Source organism: Monodon monoceros, unplaced genomic scaffold (assembly GCF_005190385.1).
Source record: "Monodon monoceros isolate NGI ecotype Baffin Bay Population unplaced genomic scaffold, NGI_Narwhal_1 Super_Scaffold_11, whole genome shotgun sequence".
Lineage (NCBI taxonomy): Eukaryota > Metazoa > Chordata > Mammalia > Artiodactyla > Monodontidae > Monodon > Monodon monoceros.
In genome coordinates this window covers 89284736-89311999 of record NW_021703767.1, presented here as the reverse complement: position 1 = coordinate 89311999, position 27264 = coordinate 89284736, and the positions used below count along the sequence as shown (strand labels likewise).

At 36.2% G+C, this 27264-nt stretch overlaps 1 protein-coding gene across 4 annotated transcripts in view; it reads right to left on the bottom strand.

Moving 5' to 3' along the window:
• The window catches only part of TBL1XR1 (transducin beta like 1 X-linked receptor 1), a 191568-nt gene that overhangs the window by 40360 nt on the left and 123944 nt on the right, over positions 1 to 27264 (bottom strand). For 2 of the 4 annotated variants that reach the window (XM_029214588.1, XM_029214589.1), the window contains exon 3: positions 3789 to 3891. The exons of the other annotated variants lie outside the window; for them this stretch is intronic. In XM_029214588.1, the coding sequence (XP_029070421.1) occupies positions 3789 to 3846 (58 nt within the window). In that variant the 5' untranslated portion in view covers positions 3847 to 3891. The remainder of the gene's footprint in view (positions 1 to 3788; positions 3892 to 27264) is intronic. 4 annotated transcript variants of the gene reach the window in all.

The following is a 27264-nucleotide window of genomic DNA, read 5'->3' as shown; positions in this document are numbered from 1 at the left end:
CATCATTTTTTCTTAGCTATTTAACAACTAATTCTCCGTAAGAGTATGAAATTCTCCTAAGTTACGGTGATAAATAAATACTGAATCCCCAAAACAACCCAGAGAAGGAATTACTGGACTAGGTGATTCCAAAAACTACAATCCACTACAAAAGTGGCCATTTTAATGTATCATTAGAGATCAGAATCATAAGTGGCAAGTGTTAAGATGGGTTAGATTCCGAGCTCTATCTGAAACCTGTCCTGAGTTGACGGATGTTTCTTAAACTCTTTCCTATCTCTTATCTCTGGAATTAATTTCAAATGAATGTCTCACGGTATCCTTTATGTCATAAACATGCCTCATCATTCTTGCTAAACCTTGCCTACAAATAAAAACACACCACTTTAGGGGCAGCTCCCTCTTTAGGAGATATTCTCGCACTCCAAACCTCAGTATGTACATTTCAGGCTTTCTACTTTAGCTCAAATACTTACTAAATATAACTTTTCTTTCAAGATATTGTGGACATGCAACACTTTCTTGTCAAGTTCTAACTGTCCTACAACTAACACAGACCAGTGGCTTTCAAACTTATTAGTGCCTAAGAACCACCTGAAGCATGTCAACCCACCAGCAGAGCAAAGTCAAAATGTCATCAGTGTTACCAGGTCCCCTTCCCTCTCCCTGGAACACACCCTCTATCTCTGACCTTCTTACTGCGTCCATCCTTTCTGTGGCGGGGCCAGAAAAGGAAACTGGAAGTACCACTATGCTGACTTCTCATTCTGTTCCCCAGCAGTCTTCAAAACACAAGCTCGTCTAAAAAGTACCTCCTTCCTTTTCAAATGAGCACCAGATTCACCACATTACGCAGTATAAGATAATGTGTAATTTAATAAGGCAAAGTGGGGAATTTACTCAATTATTCCCATCAGAACCTATACGAAGGCTGCGTACTCCCCACGTTTACAGCAATTATGTTTTAAAAAATCATAAATCGGACATTATTTGGCATGAAAGAATACCACTTATGAGCTATTCACACCTAAAATTAGTCTGCAATAGCTGAGTTAAGGAATTTGGGACCTATCAATTTGAGTGGGCTTTTTTCCTCAGTAGTTTATCATTTTGGTTGTTGCAGTTTCAGAATCTTTCTGAAGCAGAGATATGAGGGGGTAGAGGGCTGTCATTTCTCCCTTTGTGTGGAGAAAACAAAAAAATTAAAGACTTTTAAGAGACAACTGCCAGAGCAAATCTGATGGAAACCACTGCCTAACACAGAGTTCTGAGTGCTGAGAGTAACAAACATGTGCTTTTCCAATGTGTGTACTGTACGTTCAAGCTTATAAAGCAAATTTATGTTGTGACCTTTCCTGAACAAATTACATTTGAATGAGAAAACTTTGTATTAATAGTTCATGCAGGAGAAAACAGTTTCAACATAATCAAAGATTTCAAGATCTAGAATTAGATTTAGGGAAAAATGGCACAATCTTCGATTTTGAGTTTTTAAAGTGAGTTTGTAAATAATTAGCAACCATGTACTATTATCGAGTTGTTTTATATTTTAATTTTCTGGAAGACAATTTTATTTTACAATGTAAACCCATAATAAAGTCACTTCTGTATTTAAAAAAAAATGTCATCAGTGCAGCCTGATTTTCCCCTATAAAACATAATGTAAACAGGAAGTTACCAATTTTATAAAGGGACTGGTGTTCACATTTTTAGAGATGTGGCTTAACATCATACTTCATCGCCAGTACGACTGTAAAGTATAAAGCTTTCTAAAGAATACACAAAGCACAACTAGGAACACAGTTAACAATTACACAGACTTAATACGATAAATATCAGTCTACCATACAAAGTTTTTTGTGAAAAAATATTATTCTTGCTTTATGTTTACTGCAATATAAAATACCTTAAAACATGAAATTTAGAAGCATTTCCTCTGAGAACATAAGCAACTTTAAGACTTTTCATAATATTTAATCACTGGACACTCTTTCAGAAATTAATCCAGAGTCTTATTTTACTGTCCCTTTCACTTGCTGTATTTTTTTATAGCGACATAAAACATCAATCTGTGGGTTTCTGTCTGGAAATAAGATTTGAGCATTCATTCATATCTCTAACTTCACCTTCCCCTACTTCACCTCAGCGTAGGCTGAACCACAGGATGCTGCTGAGCATTACAACTGCTTCTCATCTCCAGAAACAGTAGTTTCACATGCTTGAACCTAAACAGCTGCCTTTGCAACACATCTACAAGCCATTACAATATACGTCCCGCGCACTAATGTTTCACACTGTTTTTTGCTTTAGTGTCTAAGGCCTCAAAGCTCTAGCTTAACTGGTGGTCAGATCCAAAGGCAGAAAAACCAGAGTGCGTTTTGACCCAACAAATTCTTTCCAAATGGTCCAAAGTACTATATAACAATATCCAAACATGAGCATACATGTTACATATGTAACAGTCATTAAATCACTACCTTTTCCACTTTATTAATCATTATATCTTATGCAAAATATTCTATAGATGTCCTCCTTGGATATGCCTTCAATACCAGTATACCAATTGAAAATAAAACAAAACAAAACAAGATCTATTAATTTCAAAGCTTCATAACAAGTTACTCTGCATTCTTGGTTACTTTACTTTCTTCTCCCTTCTTCCCTCCCTGCCATTGCTGGACATAATTTTCTCAGCTGTTCCAAGCCAGAGAGGAGAAGTGATGGTGCTTGGGAATAGAAAATCCCATGCCCAAGAGAAAAGCTCAGAACTGGAGTGCAGCTGGAAACATCTCAACAAGCAGAATCTAAGATCTAAGGCCTTGTTTACATTCGTTGCCTAAGAAAGAACAACTAACTAAGCCCTATAAGAAAAATAACTAGAGTTTCAAACCAAAATTGAAGGCTCAACATTCTACTCTATTCCTTCCATCCCCTCTCAAAAGTGACTACCAAAATTATCTTTTTATACCAAACCGTACCTTACTAAACATCTCAATAACTTTAAACTATAATTTCTAAAATTCAACCTCTCCAGCATTTTTTCAACCACCAAATGATTCAATCTCATGTTAACAACCTAACTTACCACTGCAGTCCATCTTTTCCACCATCCTATGTCCCATCCAACCCAAGTTTTTCCCTCTTCTACTTTTACATTTTTTCCCCCTAATCCATCCCACATCTTCCCTTGTAGTTTTCCTTCTGTTTTATGACAACACCTTTTCATCTATCTGGAAAACTGGGAGATCACTGACCTAATACTGATTACAAATGACTTTCAATGATTTATATTTACTAATCACCCCCCAATGAAATACATTAGTAAAATTCAGGTCAAAGACACATTTAATCAATTGGGATGACATTTATGAAAGCATTACGAAAAAATATGGCTAATTTACCTTTTGAAATGCTAACTGCAATCAGGACCAGTAACATTAAGCTGAGGATTCTGAAGATACATTATCAAATTGATGGTATCTGAGAATTTGTATGTTCCTACCAACCGTGTGCAATAATCTCACTTCATTACAAATTACAAAAATGGTCTTTGAACAGTGAAAGCCAAACCACTTGTTACAAATATTTGCCTGAGATGATTCCAACATATTTGAAAGAGTCAGAGAGTTAAACCATGCAGTAACACATAGCTTTAAAATGGCAGTCCAGACATTAAGGAAACATACAAAGTTCAACAGTTTGGACTGGTACAAATTTCAAATGCATAAAAAGTTATTTTGAGAATATTAAAATAATTTGAGGCCTATTTACTTTATGAAAGTACTCACCTGACTCTTGCAAGTATCTATATACCAAGAAGTTGACCTCATCACTGCTTATACTCATCTTTATTCCCACTTAAACCATGAGGTCACAACACAGGATATAACCCTAAAAATAAAACAAAGTTAATTAAGTATTTTCTCAATAAAATATTTTAAACAAAATGTAAACAATGTTGTAAAAACCATTTGATTTTATTAAATAATGTAAAATGAAGGTTAGATATTGCCTATTAATAAACCCTAACAAATACAGTTACTTCCAATAATCAGTAATAGATTATACAACCAAAACACGGCTGGGTCTCTTTTTCTGCAACACATTGGTAAAAATGATTCAAAATTTACAAAAGGGCCTTTGGCATCATATTTTAATGATTATATCAAATAGCACAAAAAGTCATTCCTTTTTTCTCCTTAACTGTAAAAAAACAGTATATTTTAAGAATCAGAATATTATTTAGGAAAAGACTGATTTTAGACTACTGGAAGAGGGATGAGCCATCCATGCTGGTTTTGTCTACGTAATTCAGTAGAATGTGAAGTCTCTAACTTCTCAACATCTAATCTGCAATGTTCAAGTTTCAAAAAGCTCTAGGAATGCATAAGGCAGAGAGGTTAGAGTACAGTTCTGAAAACTCAAATGATATTCTCAGAAGGAGGGAAAGAAGGAAACTGAGACATAACTTAAATATGTCCTAATTATATTTATCCGTTCTCATGTCACAGAAGGGATTTAAAGAAAAGGTCAGCAAACTTTTCCTGTACAGAGCCCAACAGTAAATACGTTAGGCTTTGGCAGTCATATAGTCACTGTTACAACTACTCAATCTGCAGTTGTAGTGCAAAAGCAGAAACCATGTTCCAATAAAACTTAATTTAGCAACAGTAAAATTTGAACTTCATGTGACACTGTTGTGTCATAAAATATTTTTCTTTTGATTTCTTTTTCAGCACTTAAAAAATTTAAAAACCTTTTTTAGTTTGTGGTCCTTATAAAAGGTTAGTGGGCCAGATTTGGCCCACAGACTATAGCTTCTTGGGCCCTTGTTTAAAAAAAGGATATATTGACATCTATTCAGTATAAAAGGGTAACTAATCATTGGCCTATGCTGATTGTTCTGCCGCATCATGAACCTCTTACGATGCAGGGTTAAGAGTATATTTAAAAATCACAAATTAATAAGCACTTGAGCAGGCTACTATGTGACAGGAACTGCTACTGCTGTAAATTATGGAAAACCTGGTGACTAAACACTCATCGAGCTTATCTCAGAAAAAAAGAAAGACAAACAAGGAGGTAATAACAACTCCCCCTTGGAAATACACAGAGGAAGCCCTAACCAAGCTTAGTAGTCTGGAAATACATCTCCAGTACTAGAGTACAGTTCTGAAAACTCAAATGATATTCTCAGAAGGAGGGAAAGAAGGAAACTGAGACATAACTTAAATATGTCCTAATTATATTTATCCGTTCTCATGTCACAGAAGGGATTTAAAGAAAAGGTCAGCAAACTTTTCCTGTTCAGAGCCTAACAGCAGACCTGAAGGACAGATGGGAGGAGAATGAGAACATGAATATTTGGGGAGGAAGGCAAGGAACAGAAGCAATCCAGTGAGCAGCAACAGTCGGTGGAAGGGCTGGGGGAAGAAAAAGAAAGAAAACATGAAGCAAGGCTTGAGAGGGGCCTTGAAACCATCACTTAAGAGAAAATCAATGCCCTAAAAGGTTTTAAGCAGGGAGGGGGAATGACCACATTTACATTTTAAAAAGATCATCCAGAATTCTAATACGAAGAACAGACCAGAAGGAAACGTAGCCAAGTTAGGAGGGTGCTGGAGTAACCTAAAAACCTGGACTGTGGCATTAGAGCTGAAGAGAAATACTAGGATTCCAAAGATATTTAGGAAGCAGACTGAAGGGTGATTGACTGGACACAGAGTTCAGGAAAAGGGAAGAATCTTTTAGGACATCTGGATGAGTAGTACTTCATTTACTGATGAGAAACCATGGAGGAAAAGTAATGACCACCTTCATGTGAAGAAAAATGCACCTCACCCCCGCCCCGATTTAACTCAAATACTATAATTAATCACCTGAATGTGATACACATATGCATCACACTTAACAGAACGATAAAGGTAAATACTCCTATAATTGTGGCTCAAGGCTCCTTGTCTAGATGTCCCTGTGGCACAACAGATGATCTGTGCTCTGGAGGACATCTTGCTCAATTCTATCCTGACCCACAGTAATGTGTAATAATGTGCTCGGCACACGTAGTAGGTACTCAATAGTCAATTTTGAAAGCCTGTTGACTGAATGATTTAAAAAATAAAACCACACCACCCATTTTATCATTATAAGAAATTAAATCACAACTTGACCAATCATAGGTATCTGTTTGTCAGGGGAACAATGAGTCACTGCTTGATGAAGAGGATTTCCCAAAATGAGATTGGTTAAGTGGAATTCTAGTAAAAGACTGGTAAAGAAAACAGAGTAAGTATTCTTTTTCTCTAATACATCATTCAGTCCAATATTCAAACAACGAATAATGGCACTGAAGTGCCTATGTAAAAATTTTCAACAAGGCCTGGTTCCAGTAAGCAAAGGTCACCAAAATGTCCCAACTTAAAGCAGTGATCATGGGTGCTTCTGCATCACCTAATATATTCCAGGGCAAAGAAAAACACAAGTCAAAATGATATAGATTATTATCTACAAAAATTCCCATAATAAATACATATTATTGGTGGTATATTTTTTAAAGTCAACAAGAAACACTAAACATGAAGAACAGGAAAGTTCTTATCTGTTCAAATTGCTATGAATGGGTTTATTACATTGATCATGGTACCAAATTAGTTTCTGTAACCAAAAGTTACAGAACCAAATTTTTTTTTAAAGGGAAAAGGGTAAATTGTTCAAATATCAAAAGGGTTATTCTAGCTCTAGTCCTACTTCAGCTAGCTCTTATATTCCTGGAGAGAAAGAACATTATTGTTTTCCCTTATATCAAGTATATCCCTAGGATGGACAAAAGCACTGTGCTAAGAGCTAGGAATAGATAGACGTAATAAAGTTGTCCCAAGCCGTGCAGAATTGACACTTTTTCAGTGAAGAGAAACATACAAACAAATGTGTCCTTGAAAAGAAAAAAAAAAAAAAAAACCCAGCAAAGTCAATGTAATCCTGCATTAAAAGTTTCAGTCACAGTAGCAATAAAATTACATAGACTCTGTAAAGACCTGAGTTTATCCACTTTCAAAGACATTTAATTCTAGAATATGCTTTCGTATGAAACTGGTCTGTTTAAATTCTAACATCAAAAGGTCACCTGAAAAGAACAGGAAATTAGACAACATTTCAGAAACTAACACAACCCTGTAAAGCAATTATACTCCACTAAACAAACAAACAAACATTAAGACATTCCCTGCTTGAAAACTTCAGTATTCACTTTCAAAACACCTTAAAAAACCTGTATGCCAGAGAGCAAAACTAAAGAAAATGCCACCACTTTCATTAATGGACTCACCATAGCTTTGCAGAACTGGTCCATCTTGATTTGTTTATACATCTATAATATGATGTCGTCTTCATCTGCCCCAGGTGAAGACCAGATACTCATACCAGCTATCACCGATTTTCAGGGTGCACATAAAAACCTTACCACTGTACTTCCTCCATCGTGGTATCTTTCAGAACAACTACCCTTAAACAAGGTCACAGAACAACAGTGAGACACTCATCCAATCTTTACCCTATACCAAAGAGGTCCAGCCCTCAATGTCACGCCTGGTAGAGGTTACTATGTGTAAAATAAGTCCTGCCCTCAAGGAGCTGATGGACTCTTAAACAAGATACCCAAAATAAACCAACACGTCCTAAAATCACAAAGCATTTTATTTGTATATTCTGCTGGATCATACCTATTCATCCTTAAATAGTAAATGACTGAGTTCTAAAAAAAAAAAAAAAAAAAAAATTAAATACCTTTGTACTTTCCTAAGTCTCAGAAACAGCTTGTAAAATCATAAAAGCTTTTATTCAAAACTTCCATCAGTTACAGGCAATTACTTAATTCAAGACCCACAGCTATATTAAAGTAGCCAGAAGTAAAACCAAAAATTACAATCTTAACCAATATTTAGCCAAGTGTTTATATTTAAAAGCACACTTAATATTTTAAATGTTTAGTACGAAATATTCTACTTCAAGACTTTATAGACAACAATCTAGCAAATATTACAAAAACAGGACTGCTGATGCAATTCAGCTACGATTCCTTCAACTGAATATGTACGGCATTTTCAGCACCACAAAACTGAGTTCAGCATTCACAAACTGGATAATAACTGCTCCAAGTATTAACCATCTCCTCATTTGTTCCTCTACACATCTAGCACATTTCTGCCTTTGGCCTCAAATAGGACAGATACCATATTCTTTTCTGATACCATTTCTGGAGCATACCAGGGCCCAACTATTATCCTAAATCACATTATTATAAATTTACAAGATTGAAAAAACAGTAAAACTTATGGACAGAGAGAAAAAAAAAATAATAAAGATATTCTTAAATCTCCTGCTTACAACACACTATTTAGAGGTCTGAAAACCTTTGCATTATCCAAAATCAAATGCACGATCAAAATTTCTTTATCTTACAAAAATAATTTAGTCCAAAATGTACAGTGGTGGCATAGTATCCCATAACAGACACATTAGTTTCACTTTCGCTTTGTTCAACATTTAGATGATTCTAAATTTTCATTATTCTAAGACTCCTATAAGACTATTTATGCTTAAAGTTGTTTTTTCTTCCATTTCTTTTTGGTAGGTGTACATTTATGAATAGTCCTCTAGATCAGGAAAAGTCCCTACAAGTAAATTACCGGACAAAGGGAATAGCTAAATAGCTATTGTGATTCTTAATGAATACCAACAAATTAGATCCACTCAAAAGACAACCAATTCAGGACCCCTCAAGCTGAAACATTAGGAAAATGTTCAACTTAACCAATAATAAACAACAACAGCAACAACAAAAACATGTTGGCCATAACATTAGCAAACAGTTAAAAATAATACTCAATATTATCAAGATTGGTGACAAAAGAGAAACTGTATCTTTAAATACAGTATCTACAACTACTGGCCACAGCTGTTTAATAGCTGAAAAAAAGAGCAACAATATTAAAAGCTGCTAAAAGAACTCTGATGTTAAAATAACAGTTGTTTTAATATTGACAAATAATTATCAAACAATGTAACCCTGGACATGTTGGGATACCCTTCCAAATAAACATTAATGACCCACAGGGGCCCAAGGTGACTGATATGTTGGGAGTCCATCTAGCAGAAAGAATGACTCAGGCTTCTCTGGAACTCAGCAGCTGAGACATGGGGTGACCATAATTCACAAGATGAAGAAAACTGTGGCTTGCCTCTTGTGGCATTCACTGGCACTATCTGTGAAAGACAGTACTACTTTACTACTACTGCCTTCCATTTGGAGACCTATTCCATTCTCAGCCCTGTGGTGTAAACGGGATGGACCTCCTGGTCCAAAGGAAGGCATTTATTTGCTTAAGCCAACCAGCAAATCGTATCTTTGGTTTAGGGCTGACATTCCTCCTCCACAGACTCACACCATACCCCACGTGTCCCAACTCAATCACTCCCAGTAAGTGAAACATTAGAAGACGTGTGCTGGTTTCTATGAAAGTCAACCTCCTCCTTTCACAGGAGTGGGCAGGCAACAAGGGCACTCTGTGAAGCCTGGGATGAATGTGCATCACTGAGGTTAGAACAGAGCTATCAGAGAGAAAGAGAAGGAGGGCAGAGCAGAGACAAGAGAAACTGTGTCCTTGATGACATTAAATATCTATTGTGCAACTGGATCAAATACTATCTGAAGTTAATTTACCACAGTATTTTGAAGAAGTCAAAAATGAATTTTACTGTATAATCCAGTGAAGATTTGTCAGTTGCAACCTAAAGAGAGCAGACAACCCAAGAAATGTTTTAAAACAAGAAAGTTATTTGGAGAGATAAGGAGTGGAGAGGGGGGTGGGAATCCAAAAATTCTCAGTTGCTTCCAGAGTAGAAAGTGAAAAGACTTACTATAGAAATGGGCTGCCTAGAGAGCACAGGCCTCTGGGGAGTCACACTTTATATGTGTTAAACTAGAGGTAAAACAGGACATCCCAGCAGAAATGCTCCAGAGTATAATACTACAATTCACTGCTCATGGAAAGCGGTACCTCTGGTTCTGTTCCCTTCATACAGGAAGGTCAAACTTCCAGTTACCTGTATTACTTTGGGGTGACAAACCAACCCAAACAAATGCTGACTAGACACATTTGTGAGGATGGGGCAATGACAAGTGAAAAGTAAACACTACAATGGTGATGAATTAACAAAGCCTATGGGGGGAAAATGCACTAAAGCACTACTTTTCTGACAGATTTATTTTATTCACTCGTTTAAAACTGGATGAGCACTTCCAATGTGTAAGGCACTATGACAGGTGCTAGAGACATGGCTACCCAATGCCAGGACCAGCTCTTGCTGGGAAGATAGAGAACAATTAACTCCAACTTAGATAAGAAAAAATACAGAAAATTATGAAAGCATACACCCTGAGGCCGGGGGTGCAGACAGGTGAAGGATGTAAAATGTGGGTGGCTTACAGGTTTCTGTAATAGGCACAGTGTTAAAAGAACTAATTTTCCTTTTAATTCAAAATGTCTGCAGCACACCAAGTTGCCTTTGCTCCCATCTGTGTGTACACTGCTTCTCATTAATTTGATAAGGAAAATGAAACAGGAGACTATTTGCATTTATTGAGTAGCTGCTACATGCTATGTATGGGGCTAGGTCACATACACATTATGTAATTTCCTCTTCAGTGTTATATTCCTCATTTTAACGCAATAGCACCGACACATGAGAATTACACGTCTATATACAGATCTGGGCATTCAGAAATGTTACTCAAATACTATACTGACTCTCCTCAGAGAAGAAAAAAAAAGTATGCAATGTATAATGTAAAAGAATGTAGTAACTATAAAAAGAATCAAAATTCTTAGCACTAGGAGGTCCTAGGAAGTTGCTAATTCCAAGCCATGACATATGTTGCCAAGGATATATGTACGGCACAGGTTATCACTACACAGCTTACATGGACCTTGATATGACTGGCAGTCCTAAATGGTCAGCCACCACTATAGTCACAAACAAACTGCTTCTAATACCCTGCTAAATAACAGCTTCTAAACTCACAAAGAATCATGTATCAAAATTTGTTGTATATAAATTCTCAATCTGCCTGTGAAGTAAAGTAACAGTTCATCCACTGCCACGCTATCTCCATGGGTCATCATAGGAAATTGTCAAATTCTCTTGTTAAAACCATGACACACTGCAAAAATACCAAACTAGGACAACTAACAACAACAACAAAACAAAGTGTATGGAAGGGAAATGAAATAGAGGAAAGAAATTAAATCAATTTATCCATTAGCTAAGTTATTGGTGGTTATTACCATCTCACAGCTGAACTGTACCCCTCTAGAATTCATACGTTGAAGGCCAACCTCCAGTATCTTAGAATATGACTTTATTTGGAGATGGGGTCTTTTAAGAGGTGATTATGTTAAAATGAAGCCATTAGGGTAAACCTTTAATAATGTGAATATAACTCAACGTGACTGTTGTCCTTTTAAGAGGAGGAAGAGACACGAGGAATGCATGTGCACCGAGGAAAGGCCCTGTGAGGAGGCAAGGAGAAGGCGGCCGCCTGCAAGTCAAGGAGAGGCTTCAGGAGACACCAAACCTGCCGGCACCTTGATCTTGGATGCCCAGCTTCCAGAACTGCGAGGAAATAAAATTCTGTTGTTTTATAAGCCACCCAGTCTGGGGTATTGTGTTATGGTAGCCCTAGTAAACTGATACATATCTATCATCACAAATTCTGTAAAACTCTGATCATTCACTGGAGAACTTTAAAATTACCAATGTTAAGTTCATGATTGCTAGGCTCTGCCTTTCTGAAAATTTGCCTCTGTCTTTAGGAACCTATCCTGCCCTGTAATTGTCAAAGATGACGAGATTAACAGGATGCATTAACACTTCATAATCCTCTTCCCCACAGTACCCGCTTGTCTCCTCCACCCACTCCCCATGCAACACTCTCATGAACAGCACAAAAAAACTGCATTATGCTTAATTCCCCACTACATTAAAAACAGTAATTAAAATCCTACTAATGTTAGGTAATAACACTTTTGTGTACATAAAATATGGTACAACAAAGGAAGGTGTATTCTGAGACTTAGTTCTGAAGTCTTTCGCAATACAGCTTAAAATGTGTATAAGGTACATTCTGAACTTTTGCAATGTTAAATTAAGATTTCACAAAATTGTATTAGACTAAATGAAATCATGTTTACAAAACTTACTTTTGTAAATCATAAAATGCAACAAATCAGGATTTAGAAACACATAATCTCAAGAAAAAAACATTAAGCTCTAATTGAAATATGTATTTCAGCGTATTTTAATACTAACCAAATTTAAAACAAAATATAAAACCCAGTACAATAAAACCAAATCATTTGACTGATTTCTTAAAGCATTAATGACAACAGCAGACATACATTTCATAGAGCATTAGCCCTGGACTACAACCATGGTTTATTTGTCAGACATTTTAAGGATGTCTTTTCATGGATGCCTGTAACATTAAGTCCAAAGAGAAGCACAGCAGTGCATTTCCTTAAAACAAACAAAAATTCTACCACTCTTGACATTAGGATAAATGCTGAATTTAAACTATTATTTTTAAAGACCCAATCTTATGAGATAATTTTTACTCATACTATTAAAAAAGAGAAAATATCCTTTTAAAATAATTAGTTCTGTATCTCATTTTTTATGTAAGTTTTTTAAGGGTATCTTTAATAATTAGAATATAATGTCCTAGTGAAAAAGTCTATAGTACCCACCCCCACCCAAGAGAAACAAATACAATTAAAAAAAAAATAGGTAGACAAGATAGTTTGTGAAGGGAAACTAGCAAGCACTAGCACTGACTTTTACCTTCCAATTTGGGCACATGAGCATCTTTCAGATAATTTTACTAAGAGTGTACCTGGCAATATGTATATTTTACATAAACGTTGATTTCTTATTTTTTTTAACACAGGCATACCTCGTTTTATTGTCCTGAAGTTTTTTGTTTTGTTTTGTTTTTTACAAACTGAAGGTCTGTGGCAACCCTGCATTGTCAAAATGATGGTATTTATTAGCAATACTTTTTAAATTAAGGTATATATCTGTCAAAACATAATGCTATTATCACACACTTAATGGACTAAGGTATTGTATAAAGGTAAATTTTATATGCACTGGGAAACCAAAAAATTCATGGGACTCGTTTTATTATAGTGGTCTGACCGAACCTGCAGTATCTCTGAAGTATGGCTGTAGTTCTAGGCAATTTTTGTGCTGTTAGAATTTTTTCTTTTGGTTGTTGTTGCTTTGTTTGTTTTGTTATCAGATTAATGGTCAACAAAGTTGGTGAATCTTAAGAATTTAAAGCATAACCGAGAAGGGATAAACTTCTACATTGCTTTTCCTTTCCTTTTCCATTGGAATCCAGAGCTCTCGTGTAAATTAAAGATAACATGAGAGATAAATAAGATCTCAGGTATCCTGTATGATTTTAGACAAATCTTCTGGGCCTGTTTCCTCATCTAGAAAATGAGGAAAGTGAAGCAGACAGTAGTCTCTTTCACTTTTAAACTTCAATGATTTGAGTCAGTACAAGTACACAGAGTATTACATGTAAATCTTGCAGGCTAAGAGAGTACCAGATCACACAGTGATTTTTAATAAAGCATTTTTTAATAGGCTTACAAGTGCATGAGAGGATTTTTAAAACTGTCAGACCTCAGATGGACATCTCCAGGAATTAGGAAAAGGGAAAATAAATGAGTCCACCTCATTAAGAAATATTTAAGAACTTATTATGCATAATGCTTATTAGGACCAGCTATCCTTTATAAATACTTTATAAATATATAAATATATAAAAGCATAGGCAAATGGTATATCAAACCGATTTTTCATTAGCAACTGGGACTTCTAATGTCAATCATTTGATTCAACTGTGATCTATACCAGGGGTTTACAAACTCTGGCCTGTGTGCAAATTCCAACCCATCACCCATTTTTGTTCAGCCCACAATACCTTGTGGTTTTCACAAAACAATGAGCTGTTTTTACAGAACATGTGTCCTTGATTTGATGATAGGGAACACTAACTTTGAATCCCAATTAAGCAATTTTAAGAGTCTCTCTCTAGACTGAGAAGAGTAAACTAGCATGCATTATGTGATGAGTCAACTTTAAAGTTCAACTGACATTTGCTACAGCTCTTCCTTTTTATACCCAAAAAGCCTCTGATGAGCTGCTTCACAGTCCACAAGTGTGGATTTCAACTTCCCAAACATATAAAAAAGTGGTTGTTCACACAGATGTCTTCTAAAATCCTTTTAAAATATAAAACTATATGATTCAAGGATGGACTCAATAAACATGTGTTAAATGATTGAATAAATTATAGTCAAGGTATGCTGACAGGGGAATAAAGAAGGACAAGAAATTAAAACACTAAGGAAACAGAAGACAGGCCATAGTTCTGGTCTACCTTTTTCAACTATTGAGCAGTAATTAGTCATTCCCAGTCAGTCCGGGAAGGAGAAGTCTGGAAATGAAAAGTCAGGTAAGAAAATAAAAATCAAGACCCTAGTCCCCTCCCAGTAGCAAGAAAAGCTCTGAGTCTGTGGGAATGGGAACCAATATAAGAATGGTAACAGGATTTTCTCAGTTTAAAAACTTACTATTCTGGCTTTGGAACAGAAATGTTATAAGGACCTGTAAGACTGGAATGCAGCTAAAACTGAATGAATGGATACTTGGCTCAAAACTGAGATATCGCAGGCAAAATAAACAGAATAAGGTACCACGTGTAACAAACTCATAGAGATGTAAACAAATACTACCCATAACAGTATTTATGAAACAAATTTATTGAATAAGGAATAGATATTCTTTGGTTCCTCAAAAGAAAAAAAGACTTAAGTAGATAAAAACTAAGACTACTAAGCCCTAAGCGAATCAAAACAAATGTCCACGGACTGGTTATACTGATGCGTGGTAAATTCTTTGGGAGAGCAGTAGTAAAAATGTGCGGAAGATTGTTCTGGTAGCAGAGACGTATGATTAATATAGATCAGGTGTCCAAGTATGGGAAAAAGATGTAAAGAGATCACATTCATCCCAATGGGCAATACATGCTTGTTCAAATCAAGAGAAGATGATGTAAAACCAAGTTTAAAACTCAGCACACTGATACACACGCACCCCCCACAAGACACACACAACCCAGCTATGAGTAAATCTTGAAGACAAAAGGCAAAAGAAAATGGAGTAGAAATTGCTGATATATATGAATTGAGGTAGGCTTCCAAAGTTTTATTGAAAAAGGTGGACTGAGAAGGGATTCCACCATGAAAACCTCATAGGTCAATTTCACAGGGTAAGAGAAAATAGTAGAACTATCCTGTAAGATTTTCTGTTTAAAAAACAGACAGACAAAAAACACAACAGAGAAACAAATCAAGTACATCACTCCATAACCACACGGGGAGAAGGGTCTCCCGTGTCCATCCTTTGTAAGTACTCTACCTAGTCAGGTTACATAGACTTTATAACTGCAAAGACAGACCTTTTAATAGTATCTCATTAAAAGATGCTTCTTTCTGTTTCATAGTACATGTACTTCAACGGCTAACACTATTCCAAGTGCTCAAAACTAAAACCCAGATTCATTATCTTTGTCATGCCCATGACAAAGTTTGATTATTTTATTTAGTACAGAAATGAGGTCTGTAGACCCCTGGGGTCCCAAGACTTTTTAAGGGGTCCTAAAGATCAAAATTACTTTTACAGTAATATAAAATATGCTTTTTTCATTGAATTTATGTTTACACTGATATTACAAACCAACAGTTGGTAAAACTGCTCACACCTTAGTAGGAATCAAGGCACTAACACCTTACAGTATTAGTAGTCATTATACTATTCACCACCAGGCACTTAAAAAAAAAACTCACAAAAATTCTTCACTGAGAGGTTCCTTGATGAAGGAAGAAAAACACTTTATTAAAATCTTAACCCTGAAATACACCTTTTCAATATCCTCTGTAACAAAAAGTACACATACAGTATTTCTGTTGCATACTAAAATGATGGTTGTCTCAAAGAAAAGCACTGTGAAAATGTCTGAATTGCAAGCTGAACTAGCTACTTTTTTCATGGAACACCATTTTTACTTCAAACAACTCACAAAGTATGGTTTTTCAGATTGAGAATTTGGCAGACATTTTCTTGCAAATAAACAAAGTGAATCTGTCACTTTTAAGAAAACAACTAACAATATTTGTTGGCAAGAATAAAACTTAAGCTTTTAAGAGATAATTAGGATTTGGAAAATTTATCAGCCACCATGAGCTTGAGAGCTTCCTGATACTACTCCAAAATTTCTGTGATGAGATCAGTGGGGATGTTAATGACTCTGGTTTTTTCTATTGTGTAATGAACATTTGGAAGATTTGTATAACTCAGTGAACAAATATTTTCCCAATGACTAGCATAAGGTTATGCATGAGGAAAACAATCCATTCAAAGTTCAAGAGAGACTAATGGATTTTAATATAACAGAATACAAAATGTTCATCGATACACTTTCAGAACTTGCACTGCACCTAACCCTTAAGAAACTATCCACTTGTTGAGATTTGGTGTAGTAGCAAAGAACATCCAAATTTATTTGAAAAATGAATTTTTATTTTGATTTAAAAAAATTACATCTATCTATCCTTGAAAGGCCATTTTCCCCATAAATTTCCACTGTAACAATGTATCTCAACATGTGAATGCAGAAGCAGATGTGAGAACCCAGATGTCTTCTATTAAACCAGAGATTAAACAGGGACTTCCAAAAATTTACAACAACGCCACTCTTCTCATGGAAATTTTTTGTCTTGGAAGTTATTTTCCATAAGGCATATTATGTGTGTTAACATGTTATGGATAGGCTTGTTACTGTTATGTTAAATGCACTAGTACTATAAAACTTCACAGTGTTAATTTCTGATGCAGCATATATTGATGGCTATAACCCATTTAAAGAAAATTTTTCTAGAGTCATTAATAAATTAAGAATGTAATGAGGTACTATGTCTAAAATGTTTTAGACCTGCTAGTATAAAAATTGATTCCCTCTTAGCAATACTGGTGCTAATGTTTTCTGGAAGAATTCAAGAGTTTCCCTGGGGAAATAGACCTCTTATGCCACAATATTGTTCATACTATAATATGACCTAAATCATGACTGGTATGATTTCTGTTATGTTCATATTGGAATTACATTAGGTATCCTGTAAATTTATACCTAATAAACAAAAAAGGTACTTAAAAGCCATAAACATCTTTATGTAAAAGTTCTAGTTTTGATAAAACATATGGAATCTATTAACTAAAATATGGAGGAGTGAAAATTATACATTTTCTGAGACTACACCTATAAGTGAACTTCTTTCCAGATACACCTGCTTGTGTATAAATTTCAATAATTTGACTGAAATTCAGTTTCTCTCTCCTTCATTCAACAAACATTTACAGAGTGCTAATATAAGCCTGGCACTGTTCTAGGCCCTGAATGCTGCAATACAGAAATCTATTAATACAAAGAATGATATTGTACAGAATAGTCTTCACAGCCAAATTCCAGGCTGCATCCCATATTTTTATCAAATTCCTTCACAAAAAGCAGTGAAACGGTGTGGAGGCTGTGGTAAAGGAGCACTGCCCCCGTGACAGTTTCTCCTCCAATGGTGTGGATTCCCACTACCCTGCATGTCTGCCCAGCCTCACATCTGTGTTAAGTGGTAGGTTCCAAAGGGCTTCAATCCCTTCCCCAACAACTGAAACATGAAGCTGGTCTCTGTCTTGCAGCCTTTGTTTCCTAAAGAGAATACATTCAACACTGCAAACAATGGCAGCCTTCTTCACCATATACATGGAAACAAATAATGCAGGGCCTTGGCACCACAGAATCAATTAAATCATATACTCCATCTGTTAGCTACATGAGAAATAAAAGGAGACAGCTAGCTGAGCAACAAATCTGCAATTATTTATAGTCAGATTTCCAGGCTATACATGGTACAAATTCCATACCGGCCCCTCTGCACTGTGAGGACACAAAAGAAAGACGCAGAGGAGATGTGGGGAGTGGAGATCCAGGAAACAGAGGCACATCTGTGTTTAATAATGGCAAGTAACTAATCCACACTCATTTTGCTACTCCTAACCATATGAATAACTGCCGTGGATATATTAGAAGAAATTCAAGCCTAAGCTAATCGGGTTTCCCTTCTTTTTGATATTGTATATAAGCTATTACCACCCTTTTGCCAGGTAGAGAAACCTAGGCCCAGGCAGAATTGCTGGGTAAACACAGCTGTCCCCAGGATCTCCCATCATCCTTTCCCCAGACTAGTCTCCTTTCCGAGCACTCTAATACTTAGCACTCCAGTACTTAGCACTACTCTACCAATGAAACTCTCTGCCTTGACAACTCCCTCCAGCTTCCCCCTGAGCCCCACCTCTGACCCCCTACAATCTAAAACCAGCTGAGCCCCTGCCCTCCTCAATCGGTAGTTGTACTCTAGGTTTTTTACACTAGGTCCCCAACCAACACAGCCAACAAATACATTTCATCCCTTAAAGTTAGGTAGATGACAAATCTTAACAGTCTGATGTAACAAAATGTCAATGAATAATAATGGCTTGATGTCCTGCTTTCCAAGGAACTTATAACAAATGCATAAATTATATTACCTTAACTCAGTGTTTCTCAAATTTGAGTAATACCAAGTACCTTCTATAAGAAAACAAAGTGACACACTAGTCCCAAGAGTTGGTTTGTATATTTTATTGTTACTAACATATAAATATAAATAAAAACACTAGGCATGGTCCTCATCTGAAAGCACTTCCAACTATAAAATGAAAAAAAAAAAACAACTACCTATCAATACCAAGGTACTGGGCTTACCCTGGTGGCGCAGTGGTTAAGAATCCGCCTGCCAATACAGGGGACACACATTCAAGCCCTGGAGTTCAGGAAGATCCCACATGCCGCAGAGCAACTAAGCCCGTGCACCACAACTACTGAGCGCCTGCGCTCTAGAGCCCGTGAGCCACAACTACTGAAGCCCGCACACCTAGAGCCCGTGCTCTGCAACTAGAGAAGCCACTGCAATGAGAAGCCTGCGCACTGCAACGAAACAGTAGTCCCTGCTCGCCGCAACTAGAGAAAGCCCGCGTGCAGCAACAAAGACCCAACTCAGCCAAAATTAAAAAAGAAAATTAAAAGAATAAAATACCAGGGTACTTTATGTACAATGTCTACTACAGGATTAAAATAAACACAAATGGTCTTACTTTGTTACAAAGTGGCCACCCAGATGATCTAAAATGTGTTATGTATATTATTTTATTTTTAGACTACCATATGGACAAAAAAGTTTTTAATTTCTCATGGAGAAATTACTAACCCAGAATATATCTGTAGATGTTGGATGTTACTCACTTTGTGATCTAACAACGTGAAAAAAAAATGATATAAAGTGAGAGACCTGAAGACAAAAAGAAATATTCGAGAAGGTGAATGTTTTCAGGTCCTTCAATTTATCATTCCTAATATAATCTTGTAGGAAATGGTCAATAATGATTTGAATAATTATACTACTTGTATAATTCATGAAATACAAGTCTATTTCAACACAAATTTAAGTTATTTTTTCATTTACTTGCAACTTATGTAACACTAATATAATTCAACCTTCAAAAGCAGATATACATATATGACTTAGAAAAATTTTTAAATGTATTTGGTGTTTTAATACAAATAGACATCTTAGAACAACTTTATAAATAATTCATCATATATGAAGATGAATATAATCACATGCCTAACCAGCTGGCAAGAACAGAATAGAATACAACATTAAAAAAAAAATCATGACAGGCCAAGGCACAAACAAATTTGGTGGGGGGAGGGGGAAGTGTATTACTTAGAGGCTAATCAAAACTAAATGAACACAAAACTGCGAGCGCAGAGGGACCTGGGAGAATATCTGACTAAGCTAGAAGGTTTAGCCCCATGGTTCTTCAAAATTTGCTGCACATTAAATCATCTGGGGAACTTTTAAACAGCCTGCTGTCCATGTAGCATCCCATACTAATTAAACCACAATCTCTGGAGGTGGGAGCCAGATAGCAATATTTTTAAAAGATTTCCAGGTGAATACAGGGCAGAGCAAAGTTTGGGAAGTCCTGTTTACCCAACTGAAAGCACTCTGATATCTTCCCTTGCCTCTTCCAGTTTTGGGTAGTAGCCCCAGCCATTCCTTGACCTGTGGCAACCCAATCCCTGTCTCCATCTTTGCATGGCCATCTTCCCACTGTGTCTGTGTCTTCACATACCACATGCCCTTCTCCTAGGTGCGTGTTCAAATTTCCCTCTTTTTATAAGAACATCAGTCACAGTGGAAAAAGGACCCACCCTAATGACCTCATCTTAATTACATCTGCAAAAATCTTATTTCCAGATAAGGTCACATTCACAAGTACCAGGGGTTACAACTTCAACATATCTTTGAGGGGACATAATTCAACTCATACACTTAAGTTTCAAAACTCCCCTAACAAATCAACTATAAAATTTAGTGGTATGCAGTTAAACAAAGAACTCCAGCTTAGAGAGAACTAACTCAACTATGTTGCACCTTTTCAGAGCTTGAAAGGACAACAGATTTGAAGGTACTTTAAACAGAGCATCCTTCCTCTTTCATCTCCTCAGCAGCAAACTACTCCATTATTAAACTATAAAGGTTAAAAGAATAAACTACTCTCAAGCTAGTTTCTTCTAGCCTTGACTGCCAAACTTCTATTTTAAGGCACACCTTTAGCAAAGTCCAAAATTCTTTAGCCTGACAATAAAGTCCCTTCTGAGATAGTAACCTAAAGGTATAGCTTATATTTCTTCCAATACCCTTACAGTCAAGCCAAACTGGACAGCATTGTCAAACTACATCACTGTACTAGTTTCCTAGTGCTGCCATAACAAAGTACCACAGATAAGGTGGCGTACAGCAGAAATTTATTGCCTTACAGTTTTGGAAGTCAGAAGTCCAAACATCAAGGTGTTGGCAGGGCTCCTTCTGAAGGTGCTGAGGAAGGATCTCTCCTAGCTTCCTTGGCTCCTTGTATTACTCTAGCCACCTTGCCATATCTCCCTGTGGCTCTTCACACTGTTTTTCCTGTGTGTCTGTGTCCAAATTTCCTATTTTTATAAGGACAACAGTCATATTGGATTAGAGCCTACTCTAATAACCTCATTTTAACATAATTATCTCTGTAAAGACCCTATTTCCAAATAAGGTTATAGCCTGAGGTACTGGGGGTTTGCACTTCAACTAATGAACTTCAGAAGACACAATTCAACCTATAACAGTCATTAAGCAGAGAAAGCCCAGGATTAGTAAACAAAGATGCCATCATTTTACCCCTCCAAAAGTGTAGATGGCGGCTGTAAACGAAGGCTAACAAAAAAGCCTTTTCCCCCCCACCTTCAGTTATCTCTCTAGCTTGGCTATCAGATAAAATCCCTTTAAAACAAAATTCAGACCAACACTAATTATGTTAACTATGATAGCATCAACATGCATGGAATAATTTAAGTAACTTTATGTCGTCAAATGGATTACTGTTCAGAATTTAATCACTCTTCTCTTTTCCTGCAATAGTTATTCATCCCCACCGTAACCCTTGGACCCTGGCTACATGACATAACTTGGCCAGCGGAAACTGAGTAGATGAGCTGTCCAATCACAGCTTTAAGAGGTTATTAAAAATATCTGCCAGGGACTTCCCTGGCAGTTCAGTGGTTAAGACTCTGCCTTCCAATGCAGGAGGTGCGGGTTCGATCCCTGGCTGGGGAGCTAAGATCCCACATGCCTCATGGCCAAAACATCAAAACAGAAACAATATTGTAACAAATTCAATAAAGACTTTAAAAGTGGTCCACATTAAAAAAAATCTTAAAAAAAAAAAAAAAGTATCTGCCAGTGCTCTTACTCTTTTCTTCTGCCGCATGAATGAGCATGTTCTACATGGGGCCTGCTCTGAAAGCCTGGATCCCCAAATGAGAAGACACAGAACAGAGGCACAGCCAACCCACATTATCTACATGCAAAATATCTGGAAAATAAATCTTTATTTTTGTAAACCAGTGAAATTATTTATAATCATAAAGAAAACTAACATACTTTAAAGTAGTATTTTGACTGCATATATCCCTAGAGGATATAACCTAGGGACAAAAAAGAATCACAAAGAAAGTTTAAACTTCTTTCTGTAGTCTTATTATAGTAATTCTTCAGCATTACTAATTTGAATATTTTTATAAATATATATAAAACAAATAAGAAATTACATTAAATCCATTACAAATCAAATTTTTCAGAAAGGAAAAAAATATATACGAATAGAGAAGCAGTAAAAATCTTTTCATTTTCTCTTCATGGTATAGTACTGTCTGTACGCCTCAAGCTGGCTACACCTGAAAGATATATAGCAATATGCTAGGGAGGATGAGAAGGCAGAGGATGAATGTGTCACATTATCTCAAGGAACAATTTTTCTTGATAATAAATAAGTTTGGTCGTTTTACTTTTATAAAAATCACTTATCTGATGGAACTGCATACAAAAAATTAAAATTATTTTCGTGTTTATAATACAGATGTATTTTCAATAAAATTCACACAACACAAATCAAGCTTTAAAACCCTATAGTAATCTTAAATTTGAATTGAAATATAAGCAGGAATTTGTGATTTATTTCTCTTACTAAATACGCATTTCCTTGTTCCAAAAAGGCCTAGCAGCAATTAATGACAACCTAGTAGTAAAAAGCACTCCATGCTTTCATTGTAGTCTCTAAATAAACACTTCTCATAAAAATAGGAATGCTTTGGAGGAAAGACCAATTTCACAGCTGAAGCAGAAAACCTGGAACATCTTGCCATGCAAGAAAGCAAGGAAACAACCGAAGGCCACGTGCGTCACGTCAAAAGGAGACAGGAACCGCAATGGATTAAAACACCTCAAAAATAGTTCTTAATCCATGAGATTATAAAAATTAAAAATAAACTTCACAGCACTGGTCACCTTGAGAGGGTACCACCAACTCATCAGTCTAAAAACTGACAACTAAAACAACTCAAGCACATACCCTGCTTTTGCTGTGCAAGTTCTATTTCAGTATCCCAATACTTGACAAGGAAGAGTCCTTCTTCACAGAATTCCAGCTAATCAATGCAAAAACAATGATATAATTAAAACAACAATTTTCTATCCCTAAGAAAATAAAGAATCTAGGCAACAATCATTAATGGACACTAAGACCACCAGGGGAATATCTGATGTGGAACTTTACAATGGATAGATCAGACTTAACAACAACTAAATCCACTAATCAACATCAACACCACGGAAAGTGATACAACCAGATGGTGTATGCCCCATGGTGTGAGGCAGAAGGAAGAAAAGACTTCGTGATCAAAGAATTAAAAGTGAATTTAATCATACCTCAACTAGCACTTTACAGAAGTTACAGGAGGACAGTAGAATGTATTAGTAATACCACAATGATGTGATTAGCCAAATCCAGAATGTGGAGAATCTGACAGGACAATTTTTTTCTACCAACAGGTGGAAGAGTATGAAATTTAGCAACCAAAAGCAGTGTGCAGACCTTGTTTGGATTCTGTTTAAAAGTAACCATCTGAAAATGTCATTTGGAAGGCAAAAGAAAAATTTTAATTCTCTTTACCTCTTCCAGTTTCTCATAAGCCTTTCGTCTTTTCTAGACCACTTCCTAACATATGAAGCCTAGCCTTTTCTCCACAGTAGTGAATGGGAAGGATAAGGAAATCTATAAGGATGAGGGTAGTGAGTGCAGAGACAATACAATGACTTATTTCATACTCAACATGTATCCTAGTTTTCTGATCCTGATTTGAATATGAAATCCTGGGCTTGACTCTTTCCCTGGATAGTAAACAACTCCAGATAAGATGACTTGGTATAAATTCATCTAGACATATTCCAAGGGTTTTCACCAGACTATCAAATTGCTGATCAATTTTCTGCTTCTCAAGTACAGGTATTAGAATAGCCTTTTTCCTTCAATATGATGCAAAGGCATGCTAGGTGCTCAATAGTTAAAAAAAAAAAAACTGCACACACACACAAAACAACTGAGAGAGAGAAAGTGCTTTTCTTCTCATTGCTCTCAACCTCATCTCTTTTTTGGAGAAGGAAACACATTTAGGGAAAAGAGAATACTGTCTACACCCAGAGACAACTTCAGAATCAGTTTACTTCAAAAACATCAAGGAATTAGTAGTAAATTTTCTTACTAGTATAGTAAAACCCCTTGATTACAATCAGATATTTAATCTTTTTTTTTTTAGTTTAAATGCATTTTATTTTTAGACAAACTACATGACATATTTTTTCTCGAAAGCAATGCCTCAGCTCCAAATAAATCACCGTCAAAACAAACGAAGAGCTCAAGGTGACATCAGTCCCATTTCTCTAAGTCCTGGTGTCGTGTGGATGAAAAGGAGCAGCCAGCCAGTTATGATGACAGGTGACAGATCCAAAGTAACTGCCAAATTTGTTAACATTTTTCCATTTCTAGATCATCCTTAAAGAAAATCATATGTGGGGTCACAGCATCCTCACAATAGTCCAGCAGAGCTACCATGCCATCTAGATTCACGTTTTCACCAATAAAGAACTGACAGTTTTTGAAATTAGCAAGGATGTGTTTGATTTGTTCTGCAGACCCTGTCATAAAAGGTATTTTTACTCTTTCTGGTCCCTGTCCTCCAAGTTTCCCTTTGGCTGACTTCATGTAATCTTTGATGTACTCCTTGTAGGCTTCTTTTTTGAAGCTGGTTTTCTGCAAGTGATGGTTCATGACAGTATCGACACCAGTGATTACTGTGTTCAGTACCTTCACCCTTGGGTCCTTCAGCAGAGGCATTTCCACCAATAAGCTTTTTTCTCCTCCTGGTTTAGGTTGCCCCTATTAATTAAAACCTCAAAACATTTACATGTAAATATACACTCATTTTCTCCTTAAAAAACTGGTTTAAAAAAACCTAAAATGGATGGCTACAGTACTAGATATGAGCAGTATGCAAAACTGAACCCATGAAAATAGTGATTGCAAAACAGACATGAGCGCAGAGCATCTGCTATTATCAAAACTTACACAGAGATTTGGGTTTGGAGAGGAAGAGTGAGAAGATGAAACAAAGAAGAATCTCCATCGCTTTTCTCAGTTCCTGGTTACTCGATCAGTTATCACAGGGTTATCTAATATAGGAAAGGTTTTCAACCTATTCACAGCCAGTAGGTAAGAGTCTGGAATTATTTTCCTTTCAATTGTTCTGTATTTAAGAAGCATATTGTGCCGAAACTCAAGACTGCCAGAACTGAAAGAATGCTCCTCCTTTCCATTATGTAATGGAAATGGGTTCACCTCTTTTTTCTGTCCCTCCTTATATTAGTGGTAAAGGAAACTTTCAGGGCAATACTTACAACAATAAAAAAGCAGTTAGAGGTAATAGCAGCAAATGAAAACATACAAAATTAATTTTTTATTTACATAGACCACTACGCTAAAGAAACCATACTGGATCATACAATGTGTGGGATAGGTTGGATATTTCAAACACTGTGGTGATGCAATTAAATACTCTAGGAATGACAGCTTATCATGTTTATTAAAAAATGCAAGCTAAAAAAAAATGCAAGCTATGGGAAAGGACACACTTAATCCTTAATATTCACTAATTATGCCTGAAATATAGCCTGATTCATAAGAGGCACCCAATTATTATTTGTTGAAAATAAATGAATAATGTTTTTTTTCCCACTAGTCAGTAGTATTTAAAAAGACCAAAAAATAATCTTCAGTGATGACTACAACTCAATGTTCCTTCTCATCCACCCCTATATTGATCTCTATTACCCTCTCAACTTCAATAACTTGTATCTCCATTTTTCTTTTTTTTTTGGAGAAAGGGGTGGAAGAAAGAAAAAGGCCACATTACAGTTTCTAGCCCACTAGTGACTCTTGCTTAGTGTGGTATATCAAAATCACCTGTGGCAGCTTCTTCAAAGTAATGTCATAATTTGTGACAACTCGGAAAACTCTTAATTCAGGGTCAGCAAGTCAGAAGTACAGCCCAGGCATGTCGATCTTAACAAGTTCCTCGGGTCATACAAACCATGCCAACATCACACTACACACTTCAAAAACTTCTTTATCTTTAAATCCTGTAACTGTAAACAAAACAAAACACACACATCCTCTTTTTCACTGTAAACTCCTTATATCTTTGATCTACTCAGTTTCTTTCTTTTACACTTATTTTTCTGAATTTTTAAAATTCTTATTAGTTACCTATTTTACACATATCAGGGTGTACATGTCAATCCCAATCTCCCAATTCATCCCACCACCACCCCCCTGCCACTTTCCCCCCTTGGTGTCCATACGTTTCTTCTCTACATCTGTGTCTCTATTTCTGTCCTGCAAACCGGTTCATTTGTACCGTTTTTCCAGGTTCCACATATATGCGTTAATATACAATATTTGTTTTTCTCTTTCTGACTTACTTCACTCTGTACGACAGTCTCTAGATCCATCCACATCTCTACAATTTCGTTCCTTTTTATGGCTGAGTAATATTCCACTGTATATATGTACCACATCTTTACCCATTCAAATGTCAACAGACATTTAGGTTGCTTCCATGACCTGGCTATCGTAAATAGTGCTGCAATGAACATTGGGGTGCATGTGTCTTTTTGAATTATGGTTTACTCTGGATATATGCCCAGTAGTGGGATTGCTGGATCATATAGTAATTCTATTTTTACTTTTTTAAGGAACCTCCATACTGTTCTTCATAGTGGCTCTGTATCAATTTGCATTCCCACAAACAGTGCAAGAGGGTTCCCTATTCTCCACACCCTCTCCAGCATTTGTTGTTTGTAGATTTTCTGATGATGCCCATTCTAACTGGTATGAGGTGATACCTCATTGTAGTTTTGATTTGCATTTCTCTAATAATTAGTGATGCTGAGCAGCTTTTCATGTGCTTCTTGGCCATCTGTATGCCTTCTTTGGAGAAATGTCTATTTAGGTCTTCTGACCATTTTTGGATTGGGTTGTTTGTTATTTAAT